The sequence below is a fragment of the Folsomia candida genome, unplaced genomic scaffold (genome assembly GCF_002217175.1).
Source record: "Folsomia candida strain VU population unplaced genomic scaffold, ASM221717v1 Fcan01_Sc005, whole genome shotgun sequence".
Lineage (NCBI taxonomy): Eukaryota > Metazoa > Arthropoda > Collembola > Entomobryomorpha > Isotomidae > Folsomia > Folsomia candida.
In genome coordinates, this window is record NW_019091197.1 from 9,292,903 (window position 1) to 9,317,974 (window position 25,072).

At 34.9% G+C, this 25,072-nt stretch overlaps 1 protein-coding gene across 1 annotated transcript; it reads right to left on the reverse strand.

Annotated features, from left to right (window-relative positions):
* Nucleotides 1–15,934: 15,934 nt before the first annotated feature.
* LOC110850520 (deoxyuridine 5'-triphosphate nucleotidohydrolase) lies at nt 15,935–16,674 on the reverse strand. The gene is made up of 4 exons (XM_022097956.1): nt 16,526–16,674; nt 16,334–16,470; nt 16,095–16,262; nt 15,935–15,969 (listed from the first exon to the last, which is right to left on the reverse strand). The coding sequence occupies exons 1-4, from the start codon at nt 16,672–16,674 to the stop codon at nt 15,935–15,937; spliced, it is 489 nt and encodes a 162-aa protein (XP_021953648.1).
* Between the last annotated feature and the right edge of the window lie 8,398 nt (nt 16,675–25,072).

Below are 25,072 nucleotides of genomic sequence, written 5' to 3' on the forward strand. Positions count from 1 at the left end.
TTCAGATTTGGTGAAAGATTTGCTCTCTGAAACATCTCTTGCCGAATTGAGATGGTGAACATAAACGGCTAATTTGACGGCACACTAAATCCACCCAAAATTAGATCGGACATTGCTCAACAACCATTGCTTATTGCTTCTGTGTTTATAATCTGGTTATAATGATGTGCATACCCAATACAGATAATTCCAAGTTTATTTTTAAATGACGAAATATTATAAAAGTTTGAAGGTTGATATTAAGAATTAAATAGATATAATAAAGAAGCAAGGCAACTACAGTCGTCTAATAAACATGCTTCCCTAATTGTGCATTGAGCACAATAGAAAATTGACGTCAGCAGAATATCTAGGACTCATTTTCGGTGTAATGATTTCAGATTTGTGACTGATATTTCTCGTCATCATATTGAGGTCTCGTCCATTTTGTGCACATAGTTATTATCATTTAGTATCACAACTCGACTGTGCGGTTGTCCAAGGAATACTCTAGAAATATACATAGTCTCACCGTTCAGTGTGTGCATTCCATGCGTGATGTGTGGTGGCCGTCGTGTAGTCCTCGTCGTCCAGAGAAAACAGGTCAATCAGATTGTCATTGCTTTTGAACGTCCTCCAATAGTCGACAATGGGATGTTCTTCAACCACGCTCATCCGAGGAATAAACCACCCGAATCTATTTATACATATGAGGACAGAATTCAATTACGATTTATTTTATTACTCGAATGAAACAAAAAAATATGTAGAACGAGGTTTCCAACGGTATTATTGGATAGGTGGTCGCCTTGTTTCAGAATTTATGGCTTAATAATGTCCGTCTGCACTTATTTCTAATTAAAATACGATTCAATAAGTTATGGCTCAATTTATGTGAGGACTAAAGTTTCAAGTTTCACCTGGCTACTTTTTTTGCAGGTAAGATAAACCATGGTTCAGAATTCTAGACATGACAGGTGTCCTGTATCACAGACAATGAGCAAAGGCAAATATTAATCCAGGTTCCTGATTTACCCAGTTCGATCTTCTTCGATGCAGTTTTTTTCAAGAAGTTGCAAGTTTTTGTCAGACTTTCGTTAGACTTTATTCGCACCTACCTACGTACGCCCGACATGCAATGTCAATGGATTGGAGAAAGTTGAAGGTTATGAGTTCAGTCGGATGCGGGGAAATGACCTGACGAAGACAATACAGTAAATTGGAAAGGAGAAGTGATATGTAGCACATGGTTTTAGCTAATACTGCTCATGCTGAGAAAGATTTTGTCACCGAGAGATGGTGAAAGATGGAGGGTATGCCAATTCAACCTTCTTTCATGAATGGGACAAGACCATTAAAGGACTCAGCATCTGTGTCCTCCTCGTATTTAACATGTGCCACAGAATTTCCCAAATATGGAGAGGAGTCGCTCCCTCCCTACCATAGTTTTCCTTTATGTAAGAAAAAAACCGGACAATTCTGGTTGTCTCCAAGTCCGAAGAGAAGCTTATGTTCAGTGTTTTATCTAAACCTTTCTTCTCCTGGTTCAAAAGAACCATGGTTGGTTAGGTGGAGGAAGACAGTGACAAATCAAGTTAGGAAAGTATTCACAAAAGTCCACTTTGCGGTGTAGCATACGGATGGAGTAGTCCGCGGGGAATTATCCTACTCTTCGTCCTAATGAAAAGCTTTGCCAAGAAGAAGAAGGACCTCGCCCATACGTTGGCAACACACGAAAAGTGTATCTGAGGTTACATTATGAATTACCCAAGTAAGTAGCAAAATCGGATGTTCCTTATATTTTTCTCTATTAGTGAGACCAACGGAGAGAAAGTAATGAAAATACAAGGCGTTATTTACGAGGAAACTCGTCGTTACCACCCACTTTTTCGTTTCGGTGTTGAAAGCCACCCAAGATATCGGTCGTCCAAGAGGGCACATGCATGTGTCATGGCTCAGCTTCCCCGATTTCACTTACTTATTAAAGTAATCTTAAGTAGGTGCACTTTGCCAGTCTATCGGACCACAACTCTTCATTCTTTACCACCACTAATTGAATGCATCTTCAGCATGAGAATACAGGCATAAAGGGTGGGATACAAAACAAACCTCAAACAAACAAAGGGGAGGATAATAGGTTCATATTCAGCGCTGATGAAAACTGTAATATGTTTCAATTTCAGTCTTTTTCGAACAAGCCGAGTAAAATTCATTCTGCTAAAAAATAGAAACTCTGCGCTTTCATCTGTCATGCCGCCCTATACCAAACATAGATTAAACTTTGTCTCTACCTTCTACAATTTTCTTGCAGTCAGTCCCTTAGGCGTATGATATGTAAGCTCCTATATATGAAAGGATGTGCCATTCTGGCGAGTGAGGTACCAATATCTCCAACACAGATACCGCAATTTCGCCGCTATCAACTCTGTGGTGATAGTCTCATCACATGCATTGTGTAACCTACAAGATTGAGCTCTTGACATTCACTCTCGGAGCAAAAAGGAGAAAACCACATCAAGAGAGCCATTAAAAACCTAAAACTTTCTCCGGTTTCTCCGTCATCACAACCACCCACATGGGAAATGGGACTTAATGAAATTCCAGAATCATTGCCAACACTTGAAATCATTCATCTGCTTCCTGTGAAGAAGGACTTTCCCATTCCATACAGATGACTTTCTCCCTCGAGTATTATTCTACAAAGTGTGGTGGGAATAACTGAATGAAACGTCGCAACAAGAAGAAGAGCAACAAGGAAAAAACAAATTCGTTGTCGGTGATGCCGACACCTTGGGCAAACGACATGCCATCAAAGGAAAAAGTAACATTTGCAGAAATAAAATCGCAGAATTTTCCTCAGCCGTTTTGCTTGTCAATCTCATTTATTTTATTTATGAGTCTTATTCGGATTTAAAAATGCAAGATGTAAAAATAATTTATGCTGCCTCCAGTCAACGAGAATTTCTATGAGAGACTGCATTATGTAGAAAAGAAATACATTGTTTATGAAAATACTATTGTGAATGTTGGAATTCAGAAAATGATTGCAGCCTTTTGGTAATTTTTTACTTGTCTAAAATTTAGATAGACGATGACATTGATGATCAAAGATCGTTCCTGTATGATAGGCTCAGTCTACTAGACTGACAACATGATCAAGCGTTAAGTAGAAATTATACATATTTGGCTTCGATTGATGTTTCCTCTAAGATCTATTATGAGACAATGTTCATCCAGTGTTTTGCAACAAGACGAACTTTCACGTGAAATCTTGTAGGAGGAAATTCTCGCCTAAAATTCAATGCTGATTGAATATGTCAGTCCATCAATCACTTAACACATAAAACTTAATGCACTCAGAAATGCGCAGACTGACAGAATGCACCCTCATTATAAATTTCAGTTTCGAAATACTTCTAGTACAACATAAATAGACAATGGAAATTCTGTCACGGAATCAGACTTCAGAATTAAGCAATTTTCATTCGAGCAGAAAGTTATTCCAACCAAAATAGAAAATATATAAGCATTTCCACTCCACTAATCATTCCGTCTGCACATCTTTCATTATTCTTTCTTTCCGAGAGTCATTGTGTTCTTTGCAAATCGTGTTCCTGGCTGAAATGATGGCGACATTCTGTCTAGCCATGCCTCATTAACGCCACGAGGAGATTGCATGGCTGTGCGATAAATTGCATGGGAACAACCTTGTCTCATGCCTAGGTGAAAGTACAGTGAAAGGAGCAATTGACACTGGTCCCCGCCTTGCCAATACGCAAAACAAATATTTGCCTATGGTCCATCCACCATTTTTCCTGCACTGTTCTAAAAGTAGCACCCAGTCGTCGTCACTTTCATAATTTCCATTCAGCACTCACGTTCACCTTAACCTTGCAAGAGCATCAAGAGATACACATCCTTCACGTGTAACTTTGATAACGAAAGATAGCGACAGGTTCAAAGTTCGCCTAACCTACTTAGGCCTTGTGCTTCCACAATGATGGGTGTTTGCTCACCATTTAATTGAACCCCTGAGCGTTAGAACATCTGCTTCAATAATCTATCTGATCACTAAGGCATGTGCCACTCTGGGAAATCCGCAATTTGTGAAGTTGATTGGAACAATTCTAGCGAAATATTATCCACCCAATAAAGGATATATCCTGGGGGTGGGTGGGGGTGGGTGCTATTGCTTCCTAATGGTGTTACTTGACCTTAACCCAAATCAATTCTTCTACAATACTTCGAAGAATAGCGGATAACTAGGTAGTTACTTTTAGGAATTGGTTTTCTTGCGATAAAGTTACCTTGCTTGACGCATTTATTTTACATAGATTGATTTATATTATGTTAAAATGAGTTTCTGCAGGTTTTATGACATGTAAAACATTTTTATAAATTAAATGGACCATATGTTTACTTTCTCTAATTAGGGAAAAGGGAGCATTATTCATTCATTGATTTAATCATCAAAATGCACAAAAGCTGTGTATAAGATTTTTTTATTTCAATCACTAAACTTGTTCTACAATGTCAATTAGTAAAGATTTCAGTAAATCTGTGTGACTACTAAACTTTCTCCTTCTGCTTTCTCGAGTGAAATACACGTCTCCATTTTTATTTTCATATAATTTACGACCGAATAAAAAAATCGACAATACTTACCTTCCTTGAAACCCTAGTTGTCCACAGTTTTCTAAAGGTCCTGGAAAATTCCATCGTTCCAACTCCCACTCAGAAAGGAGCCAAACTCCTAAATTAATTTGCGACTCTGGGGCTCTGCAGATGAAAACAAATAAGTAATTACATACATCTTTAGAAATTTCGATATCTTGACTGCCCACCAACCTTTCATGTAAAAAATTCAAGACGTAATACCTATAATGTGAGAATGCACGTAGGTGTAACGAGATTTCTGTTATGAAACTAATTATGATAAAACTCGTGGAGTAAGCCGTGTATGTGCAGATAACGATGCCATAAAATTGATTTCACCTTAGTTTAGCAAATTAAATGGCTTTTTATAGCTTGACCACGTCCACCATTTTCAACTTCCTACTGTATGTACCTTATTGTAAGAGGCCATTTTATTTCCAATTTATTCGCCCGATTAGTATATTTGCTTATTACATGACGTTACATTACTGGATGCAAAGGTTAATCTATATAATAAATGGCTAATTAAATCATCGATTTGCTCGCTTTTTTAATAAAATCAAGGGTTGTGCGTTGTTTAAGGTTCATCTAATGCCTCAGAAAATGTTAGCAAAATAGCAAATACATTAGTCAAGTACTGCATACTTAAACGCAACGTGGGTAATGTGATACGTGTTCTGAATATATGGAGCCAGCATCGCATGGGGTTGTATCAATGTTCTATGGAACATTGATACATGCAGCTGTCAGACTAGCATTTTATTTTCCAGTCTCAGATATCACATATTAAATTTATTTCCTTCAACTAAATGTTGTTTACCAAAATATCAATGTCGAAAACTGTTCGTGACGTACGAATGCATGTCCGAGGCACATAACGACACTCATTTCATGCAGAGTTGCAAAATTCTAAATTAGGGCAGTAATGCCAAATGATGATATCAAGTATGCTGTCAAATGTAATTGGATTTCTTTCCAGTCGACCATAAAAACAATAATTCGTTTTTACAGTACCCACATAAAACTTGAGACACCAATTGATTCAAATGTCATATTATCTATGCAACTTTTTTAAGTAATGTGGTGGCAGACAGACAGTGCAGGGTAGATAGAAATCGTAAAAACAGGCTAACCGAGTGTTGGAGAGGTTAGCTTCAGTGTCCAGAAGGTCCATGCCAGACAGTCTTTGCAGAATGGAGGAGGACGAGTTGACGTTGAAGTGATCGTCATAAGTGACAATGTTGACCGACTCGTAACCCAAAACTTCTTGCAAAAATATGGCGAAAGCATTTGTGACTAGTTGGTGACCAATTTCGGATGAAGTCTCCAGTGTAATGTTGAGAATGTCGTTTTCTATTTGGAAAAATCTCTTCGGAGTCACATCTAAAATAATGAGTATTAATTAGATATAGTCCATAACAATAATAGGGTATGCTATTATATATATAATCATATTATGTATCAAATAAACATTGTATAGTACTAAGTACTGTGCCGTAATAAGTAGCAGTTAAATTCAGAAAAAAAACTCGAGACATAAACGGAAAACTGGTTTTGATCCTTATTGCGTTAAAAAATGGTCAGTCAAACTTTGTGTGAGAACTTTGCTCATAAAACTGAATCTTTTACGAAAGAAAATATCCAGCGAGTGGGTTTATGTGCATATTGAATTCCCTTTTTAGTTCAAATGAGCGAAAATAGGAGAATGACAATTTGCATATATAACAGGTTTGCCCTCTGGGTATTTAGATACACGTGATTCATAGTGTGGGCTGATTCGCAATACTAAAAAATACCTTTGATATGCTCCAAACACTTTGGAGTGACATGGGCTATTATTCCAGAGAGGATGATGATGAGGTGGAGAAGGTCCACAAGACTGTGATTCCTGAACAACATGATGTCCACACGTCTATTGACCTTCTATTGTGGTTGCTACCGTGGGTGAGATTTCGAACCGAGAATTATTTATAAATTGAGGACGATGATGAGAGACTAGGTTGATAGCTAGTTAATTGGAGCGATCCTGCTGAAATATTCACGGACCACATGTCTCCGATTCAACTTCTATCCAAAGGTTGAATTTTCTAGTTCAGTTGGATCTCCAACTTCACCACCTCGGAAGGGTTGAGAAAGACGAAACTGTAATTTGCGAATATTTTTGATTAGACATTTGATAAATACATATCACTGAGGAGTCATGTTCTTAAATTTGTATTTATTTAAATAAATCATGCTCTTAGCTTGGCTCCATCATCATGGCTGGAGCCATTATATGTCCATTAAAACCATATATGTACATATATGTGTGTATGTATGTATGCACAGCGTCGTGATCTGCGCTGACATTTATATCATTAAGTGATTGTGATTAAATATTTTACGACGCTTTGATCCAATGCGTACTCGTTAGGTTTTAAAAATAATATTGATTATAACTTAAAATTTGCAGAAAGCTGACCACCATAGACTGTGTATAATGTTTTCCTTGGTCGAAGATATGTACATATGTATATGCCTGTCATACATATTCAGCGATATCAAAGTTTAATAGTGTCGCCAAGAAATTATATATTTGGTCTTCGACTTATTATGCATACATACTCTGAAAAAAGGTTGTATAGTGGACACGTAGTTTCTAATAGTCGATTATGTTGGTAAATGCGACAATAAGGTGAGTTGGACTAATAGAATCTGCCTACTTACATACATAAGACCTTTCTTTAATTTTCTTTATGAATGAAACCATTAATGTTAATTGCCCAACATTTATCCTCCAAAATCTAGATTCTTGTTTGATTACAGTATAGCTTACAATCCCACGAATAACTATGTCCAATTTTACCGCAAAATTATATTCGAACCCTATCGGTAGGTCAATTTTTCGAGTCTTAAGTAGTTTACTCAATTAATGGTTTTTTAAATGATGCCTCCTCCTCCTCGTTTCATGCTGTACTCAATTATACAAATAAAATATTGGTGACATGATGATCATTTATTATTTAATGAAAAGCACATTATTATGATTTTGCCAGTGCATGTAGATACCTAATTAACTGTTCATAACCGAAGAGAAATTAATTTAATTCTTATTATGAAATAAAAATTCCTCCAGCTAAAGAAACTCAGCCTCAGCCAAAGCAATACATAGATAACTCACACTCACAGTTTTTTGGTGTATGTATTATGCTAATTTTTTTTAGTAAAAGCTGGTTCGATCCCACGCTATGTCTTGTTACCAGTGTAATCATACTGCTGATGAAAGATTTGGGCGAGTGTTTTCCACTCAGATCTCATCACATTTTCTAAACTTTGTCAATTTATGTAAAAATATGAAGTGGATCAGAAAGTTGGAACTCATCATATCAAACTAATGAGTAGCTGGGAAAGACTATTTACACGGAAATGAAGTGATTTAACCTTGATATTACATTCTAATTATAACTGAAGGGGAACAACGTCAGTCGTTGGGATAAGAAAGTTTCTCGAAACATAATTTACCCACAAGTCGATTATTACATAGTTTCTGGATTATGTAATACTTGTGACTAAAAGGAGGCCCATTCTTAGGAAAGTGTTACATGTTCACTTTCTTGGATCGACTGGAAAAAGTTGAGTCCAATCAGTGGTCTCAAAATCTGTATTTTTGGGAACTAAGATTGCATTTTTTTTATTTTAGTCATACATTGTCCTCCTGCCTTGATTGCTGGAGTTGTTGTGGATGTGACTCTTTTTGGGTCACTTGATGTGCAGAGTACTCGTAAACAATCAACAACTGAAACAATCTCGTTTCCTGCACTCTATAGCCACAACTTGGACAATGTCACATTCGTGAACTGTATAACTTGTACATTTCACAAACCACAAAAATATTTTTGTATCTGAAGTTGAAATGTACTCCACTCCACGAGTTCCTTCTAAATTGCGATAGTGGTAAAAGGGCATTGAACAGTGTGAATTAAAAAAACTGACAAATATGTATATGCAAAAAAATAAATATCAAGCTTGATGTATTTACAGACTATTCTCATACATTGTAGTTGAGCCGAATGTGAACGTTTTTTCCTTTCCGCTTGTAAGTAATTTATTCGGTTAGCTGAACATGTCAAGCAAAACTAGTTTATGGATGTGCACAGTCTAAAATTCTGTCGACCAAACATCATGAATCTTAAGATTAGCTAGAAGCTGTGTCCCATTGTTTATGATCTATTGTCCTTCCTAAGTGTATTGGAAATTTGATATCCTATGCTGACCTTTGCACATAATTTGGGTAAGTGCATTCAATGAGATATACTCATGTAACCTATCTAGCTACAGCAGGCAAATATAATGTGGGATTCTTAGATATTTAGACACAAGATAATGCATCCGCCTAATTCATTATTAAAGTTTACAAGACTTATTTTAATCCCCGAACTTGTGCAATGATCAATCTGTAGTCGCACTGAAGAATTACATAAGCACCTACAAGCACAATTTCATCATAAAATACATCAAATTACTTATAATTTACAATTGGTTTTTAGTTACATATAACATTAGTTACAAAAATAATCGAATCATGATAAAAAAATCATTAATCTTATATTGACTTCAGTTCAGCAATATATGAAAAAATAAGGGAAGATATGTAAATTATGCAATAAGATCAAGTAAACATCAAGTTGTCAAAAACAAAACAAGTAGATTTGTTGATAGTGCAAGTTTGTCCTGAATTTAATGATATTTGTATTCTTTGGGCAAAATAAATACGTAGTTTTCAAACTATATATGTATTTAAGAGTGTGTGGGTGCATTATGATGCAGACTGTTGATTATGAACATACACATTTCACTAGTAATCGTAACCTTTAATTAAATGTTAGCTTTGTTATTCCCTTCACTAATTACTATTTAAAAATCTTGGAAGTTTAGCAACTACTTAAGACTATCTGTAAATAGACGACTTATCAAGGTGGGTGCAAGAGTGGGAGGTGGTGTTACCTAAATTTAAACTGCAACCATTTTCTCTAACCCAACGAGAGAGAAAATATTATGTGTACCACATACTTGGCTGTCCTCCTACCTCTTATCGTTGCATAATATCCAACATATTGAGAAAGTACAGGAAAAAAACCTCTCGTTTGGACGGAGCACAAAATTGCTAAAATAAATAACAGTCCCACCACTTCTACAGAATCCTTGAACTATTATAAACTACGGCGAGGCCTGGAGAATGGGAAGCGTTCGTCATGCTGCTCTTTGAATAAAAGATAAGGTCGACTCCTTTAAACAAATCCAGGCCGTTATGATGAGACGATGAGTCCCGTAGCAAGCAGACCAACTTTTACTAGAGTTTCCTCCTCCATGCTCTTGATTTACTTTCCCCAGACATGAAATTCCGCAGAAATGAGTACGAATCCCTTCAAGCATGTGCCCTATCACATGACAAAGAACACTATCGGAAAGAAAGAAATGGCACTGTGTAATTTTGTCTTTATGCCCACGTCCAACTTTCACTCCATAAACTTTCTCCATTCAAAGGAGAGAGATATGAAAGAATCACACGAGAATCGTTACATGTTCAATTCTCCCCAAATCTGCACATCCAGCAGCACTTCAAACAACTCCGCTTATCATAAAACTCATTTCCATTAAGGAAATTTGCGTGACTAATGTCCAGTGTCAGTAGTTCTGTAATGTTTTTTTAGAAATCTTGGCATGAAAATAAAGGATACGATTTTTTTAAGAATCTCATGACTGACCAAAGAAGTGTTCATGGACATTTTCGTTTTCCAGATGTTCTGATACTTGTATAATCTGCATGTCACATGTGGCGAAAGTGGTGATAAATATTTGCGAATTTACAACAGCAGTGACAGAACAAATATAATGATAAGATTCTACATGCTACGCAGAATACCCAGTATAATAAGGGTAGGATATTAAAAATCAAGGAATCGACAAAAAATACTTTTAACGCGACCTTACGTAATCAAAAGCAACGCGTCGTCGTGCATTTATATATTTTTTAACACTAGGCTACTGAAGTCGTAAGAGCTTGCAATTAGCGTGGAAAATTATTCGAGGAAAGGAATATAAATCACCAATCACTTATTTGTGCATCTCATTAGATTGCAGGATTTTATTAATTACTGCGTTTTAATATTTTTCACATTATGTATTTATTTTTCACCACACTGATTTCGATATATTAAGCTGCAACATTTTCAAGATTCCCGATATATGCGATAAAGTTTTCCTAATTCTCACGAAGTATGCACCTAGTGAACATAAATAGTTGGACGCAAAATTATTTTTTTACAATTAACAAAATGCAATTGTAAATTTTGTAGCAAGAGCTGACCTTGATGTTGGTGAGAAACGGTTAACAATTTTTACTCGAGATTAATAGCTTTCTCAAACTATCAACTAGTAAAAGCAAGTAACCACATGTGGTTACTTAACGATTAATGCATTAATCGTTACACATGATAGTATTTCAACTTGTTTCAGTATCGCAAAATCGCGAGAAAACTCATTATTGAAACATTACTTTAGTAGCCGAGAATTAATTAAGCTTTGATACACAAAAGCCTTGCGAAATTAAATTGTACAAAATGTTGATATCGCAAAGTCTGTGGCATCATAAAAAATAGGAAACCTTTACCTTTAGCGTGGGTTAACAAGAAGAACAGTACACATATCTTCATTATATGTATAGGATCATACAAATATGTGTGCTACGCTTTTAAATACAACTGTTGGTAGTCGTCTGTAGTCAGAATGGACAATATATGAATTTTTTTTAAATGAGCAATCTTGTTAGAGAAATTTCAGAGAACTATTGCGCAATCTTTCAGTACTTTGTAAAAAAAATTATGCACAATAAGTGTGTGAGATTAAAGAACTATCATTTTAAGCATCTGTATAGTTTTTTAATTCATGGATGGATCTCTATAATTTTATAAATAGAAATTATCCACGTGTTCGAGAACAAGCAAATGCAAACAAATGTTTGTGCTAAAAGCTTTTTGAAGTCTCATTTATATGAACAAGATTAAAAAAACTGCTTCCTCTTCCGGCTAGTGGTTTACGTTTACAGTGTTGAGTCAAAATATCTATAAAAAAATAATTTTGGAATAAGGAGAACAGAAGAAGAGACTCGAGATCGATCTGGAAACAATAAATCTTATAACAAGGCAAAAAGCAGAGTTGCAAGGATAAAACTATGTTTTCGGTCGAAAGCCAAGATAAACAAGAAGCGCTAAGAAGGTGACACATGACAAAACATATAAATCTGGGGACCTGACATCGTAAGGCACGTGGCGAGATTCTGCTACATTAATTTTTTATCAAGTCACACAGCAACGACTGACAGCCCGGGTGTGTATCAAGGGTGTTGTTAACCTCAAGCATTTAATTTAGGAATTTTATAGTTAATTGAACTGGTGGCGTAATGTGACAAGACCATGAAGAGATTGAAATGCTTCAAGTGGTCAATTTTAAAGGTTTTAGTACATGTTTCTAACAACAGGACGACTTACGATGATCCACTACAATTCACTACTGTATCGCGTTTTAAGACAAAATATGCACATATACATACATAGAAGCACATGTACGTTCGTACAAAGACACAACATTGTATTGTCCTAAGTTGGGACTCCTAGCCATGATTTTCGGTCTGCACCGTAATAGATATCTAGGTCTGGATTATTGTTTTTACAGGTAAAAATCCTACCACTGTGGAGTAACCATGAACCTGATACTGAATCGGTCATGGACTCCGTCCAGAGCAAACAAAGTATTCTTTAATGGCCAGCGGTCATACCTACGTATAATGAGACCACACCACTCATGCCTGTTAAATAAGAGTAAAAACAGTGCGAGAACAGACCACATCCAACCCGTTCACGATGATGAAAAGATAAAGGAAAACCTATTCTGAGCACGGACTTTCAACACTGGATTGGATTGGATAATTCTAAATTGTGGACAACGTTGACTGACTACGAAAACAACACCACAACCAACAAACTCAATACTCATAAACAAAGTTGCGACTGGTCATGAAAACTTGATCAAGTCAATCCTTTATTATTTCTGCGCGCAATATTATGTTCTGTACATACATGCTCATTTCTGTATGTTATTCGTGCGTAAAGGGAGAGTCTGCATAATCAAGAATTTTTCTGCGGAAAACAACTGCGGCAAAATAATATACTAACAACATCCTTCGCAAAGTGAGTCAATTATGTACGATTCTTACAGTGCGAATATGTAAGTACCTTTATTTTGGAGTCCACCCAACGCAGTATATAAACAAACAAGACAATAGGGGTTTACAACTGTCTGAAAATTTTTTAGCGGTCACTTATAAGTCAATTTATAAAATCACTTAAAAGTGCTTGCGCGTTGAATGCTCTTCTAGAAATTCTCAACTTCGCAATTTTACAACCTTTCAATTTTGATTTCACAAACGCCAAAAACTTTTAAAAATATATTTTTTAAAATATATTTTTAAACCATTAATGGCTATATGTCTGCTAACTTACATATTTATATGTTTTTAAAGTATTTATTAAGTAAATTCAACTAAAATAAAATCAACAAGGGCGAAGTGAGAACTCGCGGGGTAACATAATCGACTTATAAGTCGACTTATTTACAAATAAGTCATTCGAGACGACTTATTTCTGCACCACTTATAAGTGGTGTATGCGTAAGTGAAATTGACTTATAAGTGAAAATTCCACTTATAAGTCGTCCTGTTGTAAACCCCTAATGTATTAAATTCGCAGGTAAACGGATATGGAATTCATCTGCAACGCAGAAAAACAAATAATAGTAACTCTGCGAACGCAAATTTTATAATCTGAAGGATAAGAATAATGGGAATAATAGTGTACAATTTGTCTCACACATGCGATCCCTCATATTCACGGCGATATAATTAATTTAGCACACTATATTTATATGAATGAGCTAGTGCACAGTATGCTCAATATGCTCATATGTGATACTGATACTACTACGGTTATCCTATTGTTTATAATTTAAAAATTAGGCTGCAGGAGACCAGTGAAATCGTCACCATAAATTACACCTACAGTCTGCAGTATGCACGCAAAGTCCTCACGTTCCACCCACAATGGATGATGCAGAGGTTTGCAAAAGATGAAATCATACAACATTGTATAAATATTACTAACGAACCAAACCCACGAGCATACGGAAGAGTCATCGAATATCATTATCAATCAACTAATAAAGTCCTAATTAGTCTCAAATTGCACTGCATGCTAAATAGTATCAATTCACATAAGACTTGCATATATACGTTTCTCCCTCAATATCAGCAATGCATGTATGTAGATCTTCCTAAAATTTCAGTCCATGCAGTCTCATCTCATTAAGGATAAGCACACGACCTACTTACAACCTTGTAGTATACATATTTAAATATATAGGTATCGAAAACCACATTTTGCACCCTTTGTTCTGATTTTAATTAATATGCACTCCAAACGCCATGCTTTCGTCCAGTGTGTTCAAAGTAATAAAAATGACAATGAGTGAAGATACCTACTAATAATATTTCAACCCATTATTTATGTAAGCGAGAATAAATGAAGGCCTATTATATTTCGGGCGTTATCTTCATATGTAAATATTCAAACATTTAGTGAATCATGCATTGAAAAAGAAATATAGGTGCATATGTATGTATATACATTCATGCATAACTGGGAGATAGCGAATAAATGCTCTTTGTACAAGTACACCTTATTATTCTCATTAATTTAGATTTGATCGAGTGAAAGCTCGGCACTTGACAATTTTGTAGAGAAAAATCTGTCAAGATTGGCGTCGCAATTTCTGAGAAGGGGAGGATTTGTTTACTACTCAAATTGTGGCATTACTCCGTAACTTAATTTAAAAAGGAGAGTGAATTTGCCTATTCAGTGCCATATTATCATTCTGTGTTTTAGTTTTTATATAAAATAAAGAAAATAGAAACATGCATTGTATACAGAAAGGTATGTACAGTACCAGGTGAAAGGTTCCTGTTAAAAAAATTATTCCACATCCAAAGATTTTAGATTTGCACAGTCGTTTATTAGAACGTCAAAACGCAATTTATTCTTACACAACCAATCAAATTAAAACATTTACGATTGCAGCAACTTCAACGTCAGTAATTTTTGAGAATATATTTCCATCAAATCGACTTCCGGGAAAAATTTGTATTGGACTAACAAACAGTGACGGGTTTCAATCAAAAATTAATAAAAATCCTTACAACTTTGAACATTTTAATTGCTCAAATGTTTCAATCAGTGTGGACAATTTAACTTTGGAATATAGAAATCTCTCGTTGAATTATCCAAATACTTGTCTGCTAGCGTTTCAAACCTTAGTTAATGGATTAAATCTAGAACAGCAATCAATCGGAATTAGCCGAAAAAATTATTCAGATGGTAACGTATTGTTATGCGTTGACAGGAAATGCTGAAAATGCTCAAATGGGAGGAGGAATTGATCAGATTGGAAGTTTAAAAACTGAAATTACATTTTCAACTGCTCTTACCTCTCAAGTAACTGCAATAATTTTAAGTCAATCGAGTGCTTTGTTGTCTATTACAAAACACAGAGAGGTTGAGGTTATAAATCAAGGAATTATTTAAATATGAATTCCGTACAGGTATATGAATGTTTAAGACTGATAATGAGAGGAAAGTTAAATGTTGTATTTGATGTTATATCAAGCGACAAATTGGAGAATTTTATAAAAGTTAGTGAAAAGAAGAAATATGTATTTATTTTAATTGTAAATTTAGATCCGTCTTATTTAAGAGGTTCACATTATATTGTTGTTGCAAAATTAAGTTATGAATACGAAGTATATGATTCTTATGCTAAAAATATGCATTTATATAATAAAACATGGTTTGCATATTTACAGTCCAAGAATCCAGTGCAAAATTGTATTTCTCATCAACTAGATTCAAGCTTACTATGTGGTGGATTTTGTTTGCGATATATTCACTTTAGATTACGAGGGTTATCCATTTCTCAAACATTAAATACTTTTTTTAGCAGTAAATATAAAAATGAGAAGATCGTAAATAGTTTTTTAAAGTGTAAATTCGGCAATATACTTGTAAGAATGCAGTATTTCAAATCAATTAAACTCGCTAAATGTGAATGATGAAATAAATGAATCAGGAAATTTATCTGACTGACTGAGATATTTATTTAATAATCATCAAGTAATGCATGTACATTGTAAATTGTATTTGAAATAATTTAAACTTTATATGCCAGTAGATCCAAATCCATTATCATGTCGTGTAGCTTTGACTTTGACCAAACTATTTTTTATTTTATCATCGTTATCGTCATCATCATCATCTTCCTCGCTCGGGGTCTATTCATATATTAATTAATTAACTATTACGCATTACATTATATATTTTTTTCTCGATTTATATTTACCTTCAATTCAACAAGAAGAGGATACTCGATCTTTTCGCATATTAATTGTGCAACACGATCACCATACTTAACATGGAAATCTACTCCGCAATGGTTAAATAGCACAATCCCGATATTGCCGGTGTAATTTTCATCTATAACGCCGGCTAATGAAGCAATACAACATGTTCAATTAACATTGGTCCTAATTTTAATTGATTATGATATATTGTTCCACCTCCAACATCTATTCCGTAAAGCCATGCTAGACCGGATCGTGGGGCAATTCGACCATAACATCCAGGTGGAATTTTAATTTGTAAATCCGTTAAAACCAGACACCGTCCATAAGCGATAACAGTATACTCGTATGCACTAAAAATAAAGTTAGTTTAATTATGGAAAATTGTATTACTAATGGTTGTCTCACCTTCTAAGATCATATCCAGCTGACTTATGGATAAGTTGTATTGGAGCCCAAGCTTTCTCTGTTAAACGTGTAAAGTATAATGTTGGTTGCGTAGAAGGAGAAGCTGGTGGTGTCGGTGGGGATGATAGTGGTGCTATTTGCCTATGCATTTTTAGTATTTTCTTAGTTCAACGCATAACAAGAGAATGAGCGAAGAATGTTCAGTAGAATTTTATTTATTTCACTTTGCTTGTTTTTGCGCAAGCGATCAGAGAAAATAAGAGAAACTTGAACTGGAGAAAAAGAGGACCGAGAAGTGCTTTTTGCTTTTACTTTAAAGTTATCAGTTTAGGAACAAGGTTAAGAAATAAGCATGGCTCCTCACATACAAAGACCGTGTCCATTGTGTAATTTAAATTGCATTTCTGCTCGTCATGTTCGTCGTCATTTAGCACAGAATCATTTTTGTAACTATTGTGACTACCATTTTACGAATTTACGGATGCATCAACCGTGTCTAAATTATGGACATATAGGTCTAGGAGCTGAAAATCATTCTCTTCACTCTGGTCATCGGCTTAGATTAACAGAAAGTGCATTAGATTTTTCATTTTCTAATTTTCATTTTTCAATTCCTTCCGCGCCTCGCACCGTATCAGTTGAAGCAGTGTTTCGTGCGTTAGAGCAAGATTTGACTAATCTGATAAGAAACTTATTGATAAGATTTCGAACTATTCAAACTTTAATTAATTTGCAAGTGAGATTAATTAATAATTTTACCCAAGAACAAAGAAATTTTTGGTTATCATCAGAAATGGAACATATTCTTAATCCACGACAAATCAAACGATGGTTGTTTCGCTCAGCAGCACAGCAAATTGGTGAATTATCCGTATTTACAAAATTATCTTCCTCTTGGTCCGTAGTTCGATTTTTGGATATAAATGTGAAAGTGGCAAGAAGACCAGGCCTTCGTGTTGGCTGCTTTATTGAGTTACCAAAGTGTTACAAAAATAAACAAGGAATTTTAAATTTAAAAACTAATACTAAAAATTTGTGTTTCCCATATCTGGCCATTTCTGTGTATACTGGCGTATCTACAACCTCCGAGGCTAAGAAAATGAATCAATATAAACAATTTATGAACATGAATTGGGATGAAGATAATCGAAAATGTCGATATATAGATTTTTCAATGTTGGATTTAAATGTTGGAGTAGAATTTGAAGATCTAGAACTTTTTGAAGCAACAAATTCCGAGTTTTCCATTAATTTGTTTTGTCACGATGATAAGGACTCGACAATTTATCCAGTTAAAATTGTTGATAAAGAACTTAAATATCATATGGATTTACTTTTACTTGAAGGAAAAAATTATGAAGCCCAAACGCATTTTGCACTAATTACAGACTTTGATCGTTTTATGACTTCTAAAACAAGCAGAAATATAAGACGGTTTTGTAATCGGTGCCTTATTTCTCATCAAACAGAAAGTGATTTATCTGAACATTTAAATGCTTGTGAAATTGATTCTCCTCAGCGACTTGTATTTCCAAAAGAAACCTATGTGACATATAAACTTTTATCTGATCAAGCCACTTTTCCCTGCTTTGTTTGTGCAGATTTTGAGACTTATGCTAAAAAACTCTCTGGCGATTGCTATACTGAGAAAAATATTGAAGAAAAACATGTACCTATTTCTGTGGCTTATTTATTGATTGAAGGAGAGAATGTGGCTAAGAAAAGATTTATATCGGGGGAGGATTGCGATCGAGTAAGAAGTTAAATTAAATTAACACAATTAATACATGACATGATATAGTTCTTATTATTTAATAATAATAATAATTATTATTATTACTTTAGGTTTTTATTCAAGAATTATTTCAACTGGCTGAAGAACATTTAGAACAATGCTCAGTTTATCGAAACGTTCCCCAGATGGATTACTTGGACTGGTTTAGTTTTTTTTTTTTTTTTTTTTAGATAGATTTTTTTGTAGGGTGTTTATTCAAGATTGATATAGCGTTAGCCTTTACAATCATCATTCATTCATTTCATACAATTCATACAAAATTCAGACATGCATACATGATTTCATTTTAAATATACAAATCAGCCAATCTCTAAAACTATGTCCTTAGTTGTGGGCATTATCCACAAGTAGCACCCGGCATCCCAATACAGGCTAACGACACACCATTACAAACATACATGATATGCTCATTATCAAATGATAAAATGTATGCAGCAGTGGGTGTAGAGGGAAAACCGGTGATGGTCTCGGAAAACCTCTACAAGTATTGGGAAAGTGGCCCAATACTATATTCAGCCCATACTGCCGGACACCCAGATAGGAGAATGAATGGCAGTGATACATAGGCGGATTCCAGGGTGGTGGTGGTATCCAAATGAGGGTGGCGTCGTGCAGGCAGAAGTAGACAGTTGAAGGTTGTTGGGCGGGGGGCGTCCACGGACCGCAGGGTCAAACCCACGTCCCCCATGGAAGCCGTAGCCGGGGCCGATGACCCCCCCACTTGCCCCTTCCCCCATCGCGACACATCCAGGTCATGGGGCCCCCGTAGACCCGACTATGCCGCCCTCCGCCATGCACGACCCCTCCCCCCACTCTTCCACTAACCACCCCCCACGGTCACCACCCCGATATACCAAACAAAAACCTACCTGGGGGAGTCCTTCCATGGCGTAGATCCTCCTGTGCACTGGGTCCGGCGAATCCATCTTCGCCTGGTGGCTCAGCTTGTCGTTGCTGGGACGGGTGTGGCAGGGGGTGTCACTAGACACGCAGATGGGGTGTGAGTGGACGAAGCTCACATGGCGATAAGGCCTTGGACACACTTTACGTGCCCTGGCACACCCGCGATCCAGATGGAAGAGGATCCAGATGCAGAGCGAAAGAGAGATACGTGGTGCACAGGAGGAAGCCAAAGAAGTTCTTGACTGGTTTAGTTATGTAGCAACAAATATATGTACAATTTGCAACGAACCTCTTGATATAAAAAATAATAGACCTACATATGAGGAGCTGATAAAAACTCGAGCAAGTACATCTGGTGAACCTATGGAATTAGACAATGAAGGTGATTACGATGAGGAGGAGGAGCAGGAAAATTCTTCAAGCAAACTCAACTTATTTTCAACACAAGTGTATCAGTTCGGTGAAAAGCTTTGCAAAAATTCAGTAGTTCGTCATCATTATCATGGGAAATATGAAATGAGAAGTTTTAGAAACAATGACATAATTCAACCAGGCATTTTTCTCGGTCCAGCCCATAACCGATGTAATATTTCTTTAAAGTCTCGAAATTGTCTCACTGTTTGGTTTCATAATGGTGGACATTTTGATTCAAAATATGTCATTCAAGGTTGTCTGAAAGCAGGAATGCGAGAGGAAGATATTAAATTATTATGCAAAACATCAGAAAAGTTTTTGCTTTTAGATTTATATCAGAATGGAAAATTAAAAATTAGAATATTAGATTCAATAAAACATTTAGTGTTTAGTTTAGGTAGTTTAATATCAAAATTAAAAAGCGAGTTAAGTTTATTTAAATGTACTCAGCAAATAATTCCGGGTTTAACACAAAAAGAATATGATCTTTTAATTTCTAAGCAAACTTTTCCATACGAACATGTCACGCCGACAAATTTAAATACCATAGCTGATGAATTGCCACCAATCGAATGCTTTTATTCAAAGTTAAAAAATTCAGGAATTTCCCAGGAGTTGTATAACTTCGCAAATAACATTTATAAATCATTTAACTGTAAGTCATTAAATGATTATTTACGAATTTATAATTTATTAGACGTATCCACATGTGCGGACTTATTACAAGCTTATAGAAAACAATGTGCAAAATTATATAATATAGAACCGTTAGCATTTGTGACATTACCAAGTTTAGCATTTCGAGCTGCTTTGGCTTCATCAAAACAGAAATTGGAATATGTAAAAAATATAGAGTTATACCATCTTGTTAAGTTATCTACAAGAGGAGGCGTTGTGAACTGTCCTCTTAGATATTCAAAATGCAACATTCCAAATTTAGACGGATATTACGATCCTCAGTTACCTGTGACACAAATTGGGTATATTGATCTCACATCGCTATATGCGTGGGCAATGCTACATCCTTTACCAATTGGAAATTATCGTAAACTTTCTCCACAAGAATGTTTAGATTTTAAAATCGATGATCACCCTGATGATGGTCCTCATGGATATTTAATGAAAATTAATGCTACAATACCTGTGGAATTTCACGATTCTTTATGGGGCGACCTGCCACCATTCCCTGAGCGAATAACTATTTCGAAAGATTTAGCATCGTCTGTCCAAATAGAAATGTTGGAAAAATTCCCACATTTAAGTAGTAGTTTTGACAAGGAACAATATCTCTGTACACTTTATGATAAAAAAGGATATGTTGACTTTCTCCCAAATATTAGAGTAATGCATCAGAATCATGTTAAAATAGAAATTTTAGAAATCTGGAAATATGATCAGGCCCCATTCTTAGCTTCATTTATTCAAAATTCGATCGATCGCAGAGCAGCAGCGACTGATGAGGCTCAAAAATTGACAGATAAATTAACCGCAAATAGTGTATTTGGAAGTTTTTTAAAAAATAGCAGTCGCTATCGTCATATAGAATTTATTTCTAGTTATGACGCTGCACTGAGGCATTTAAAAAGTCCAAATTTTAAGAATTTCACCATTATTGATAAGGGATTAGTTCTTATTGAAACGAGTAAAAAGAAAGTTATTCTAAATAATCATGCAATTATAGGCAGCTGTATAATGTCACGTGGTCGGTCTCGACTTTATCAAATGTGGTTATCCTTGAAAACAAAGTTTAATTCTCGTATTCGTCTTAATATGTGTGATACTGACAGTTGTTTATTTACACTTCAACTACTCAAAGGCGAAAATTTCGTAAAAGAATTAGATTCTGTTAATATTTCTCCTGGTGAAAAGTTGATTGACTTTAGTAACTGTCCTACAGACAAGAGAATCGATGGAATTGATTATGATTGCATAAAAGGTGTACCTGGGCGAGCGAAAGTTGAAATACACGATACTATAGTCGAAGTAGCAGTGCTAAAAAAGAAAGTTTATGCAATCAAGATATTAAAAAACTGTCCACAAGGAATTTCATACGGTGAAATTAAAAAAATGAAAGGTTTGCCACAAAATTTTTTAAAATGATTTAATTTTGATACATATAAAGATACAATATTAAATATTCGACTGCAACCTCCTATTAAAGTTCGTATGATGACAAGCTTAAAATTACAAATGTATAATATTTTTAGTATGAGAAAAATGTTCACCCCTATTTCTGAATCCAGATTTCTATTACTTGATGGATTGGATTCAATTCCATTCGGTCATTATTCTATAAGAGATGGCGTTGAACATGAGACAGTTTTTGAGGAGAGGGAATAATTAACTTATCTAATAGTGTGAGTGAGTGTACTTTTGTAAATTGTTAATAATTATGAATAATTTATTACTACTATTATTTAAAGAAATAAAATGAACTTAAAAAATAACGAAGTCGTTTTAACCCTGTTTCACCCATTTGTAATGACCGTATCGGGACCGAAAGTTCGAACACAATAATTCACATCTCATCAAAATTGATTTTATTTGTATGGTAATTAATTAATTAATTAATTACTTTCAGGCAAGCGGTAAAACGGAATTAATTAAGAGATTAATATCAACAAGAGACGAGTGTATTAGTGTTTCGTTAAAGAAAGTGCTATATATTCACGGCATTGATGACCCTGACTATATCCAGTTTGCTTTATCCCATCCAGATGTTAAATTTTCATCTTATCTTGATGAAAGTATGTTAGAACCTAATTCGCTTCTAATTCTTGATGACCTTCAAATGCAGACAGAATCAACGTTAAATAAAACTGTGAATAGACTGGTTACGTTACTATCTCATCATCAGAAAATTAGCATTATTATCGTATATCATTCACTTTTTGCAAAAAATTCTTACTTAAGTCGACTCTCAACCGACTATTGTGTGATTATGAAGTTTTTAACCGGGGGAACCAGCTTAGGAATGTATGCACAACAATGTTGTAGCGACGTCGGATTTTTTAAAGAAGCGTATAAATTAAGTACAGCAAAACCTTTCTCACACTTTTTTATCGATCTGTCTCAACACCAAAATAATCTCTTTCGTTTCCGTTCGTCACTCTTTCCAGCTGATGACGTTTTAATATTTACTCCATTAAATTCATGATGCAAAGAATCACGGAAAACCGACCATTTTTTGATTTACTATTTTCAACTGAAAGTAATATTAAGCAAAAGCGAATTTTAAAAAGTGAAAACTATGAAAATTTGTGTAGTGTTTTTGAACTTATATTTAATGCAACAAAATTCACTTATACCAAAAAAGAAGAAAAAATACTTTCAAAACATCGAGTAATATTAAAAAAGTTTTTCAAGAAAAAATGGCAAATTCCAGAATTTAAAGAATTTATTTTAAAGGGATGGAAGAAAATTGAACCTATAATTTGTCTAGTACTTCAGAAAATTTCAAAAAATACTGTATCAAATACTTTATGTGATAATGACTAGTGGTGGCTGTAAAGTGAAAGTTTATAAAGTTATTAGCCCTGAATTATACAAAAGTTTAATGGAAAAATTAAAAAACGATCACACATCATCTTCATCTGTTTTTACTCGTCAATCAACATTAACTTCATCAACATTACAAGCTTATAGTAGCAGTAATTCAATTCCAACCACTTCAACAAATTTGTACGGATATGAAAATATATCTAACCAAAGTGGCGGAGGAATTGGTGGGGGTATTGATGTTCATGAAGCCTTAAATTTTGATGAAATAAGCGATCTTCCGAATTCTAATCCAAATCAACAACGTCAACAACAATTTAATCATTCACAAAATGAAAAAGTTGAACCATTACTTCACTTATTCTCCATACATCAGAAAGAAAAAGCTAAGCGTTTATTATTATTTCTTTCAAACAACAACGTAACGTGGTCTTCAACTGGCGAAGTAAAATTTCAAGAACGAACTGTAACAAACAGCAATATAATTGATTTAGTTTCACTTGCTATTAGTCCTCATAAACCTCGTAAATTTGAAATAGTTGGTTTAGCTAGTATTATCCATGTTGTAAAACTACTTAACGTTCCTCATGCCCTCCTTGGAACACCCTTCATCAATATGATAGAAGGTAAAATGGAACACAAAAATCCGGCCTGGGTAAGATTTGAGGACATAGCATGATTTTCGAGTCATTTAGAAAATAAAACCGAGCTCAACTGAGAAATATCAGCCAGTTGTAATTTTCTCGGATACGAGCATCAGCAATAGCACCATTTCCAGTACCCTATTCAGTGACATCATAGATATCATCTTCGTCTTCAGAATATACGTCACACAATGGAATATATAGAAACACAAGCAGAAGTAACAAACGAATCCAATTCACCAAGTGAACACGAGATTTCTGACGAATTTGCTGATTTTATTAACGATAAAGAAGAAGGTAACGATGAAGACACCATAAACTTGATTCGAAGCTTAGAAAACGCTAACAAAGAAAAAGAATGTGATCAACCTCATCGGCATCATCAACCACAGCAATCATCATCATGTAAATAAATTTCAGGAATCATTTTCATAATTATTTTAAAATAATGTAATCTTTCATCAGTGCAGGGACGAGGTAGAGGTCGCGGTCGCAATACTCGAAGAGGAAAGGCTGGAGGAAGAGGACGACGCGGTGCATATTCTATTACTGCTGCTGCTACATCCTCTCGCAAGCGCATAATAAATTATTCCGAGGATGAAGATAATAATAATAAAGAATTATCTGAAAGCGATTCGCAATATTCTTTTTGTAAGTTTTTTTAAAACATTATTATTATTATTTCATAAATTCTAAAGAAATGAAGCGTCACCTACTTAGTTATATATATATAAATATATATGGCTAAGTAGACGATGTTTTATTTCTTTAGCCAATCTTCCAAAACAAAAAATTGATGTCTGCAAGTCGCCCATTCCTGGGCCACATCCATCAACATCATCATCATCATCATCAACAACAACACCTGCAATAATTGACGCAAATTCAACATTAAATCTTGCTGAAACTGATTTAGGTAAGGATATTCCTGACTTAGTAATTTTATCTTCAGGAGATGAAGAACAAGTGCATAAAATTCCTTCAATGAAAAAGAAACAAAAATATTTTAATCCACCAAAACGAAAAAAACAGCAAAAACTGCTGGCATTATCGCAAATAAAATCAACGACAAGCATTCAAACCATACCAAATCCTCTTCCACAACCAATTATTTTAACTAGAAGTAGCATTAATAAAAATAAAAATAATAATAATACCGATACAATTCAAAGTAATCCCTCATCAAATCCAGTTGTTCAATCAATTATTTTAACTAATAGCGACATTAATAATACGAAAACAGTAAGTACCAACCCATTAGAAACAGTTCTCAACGACCTACCTAATTCACTG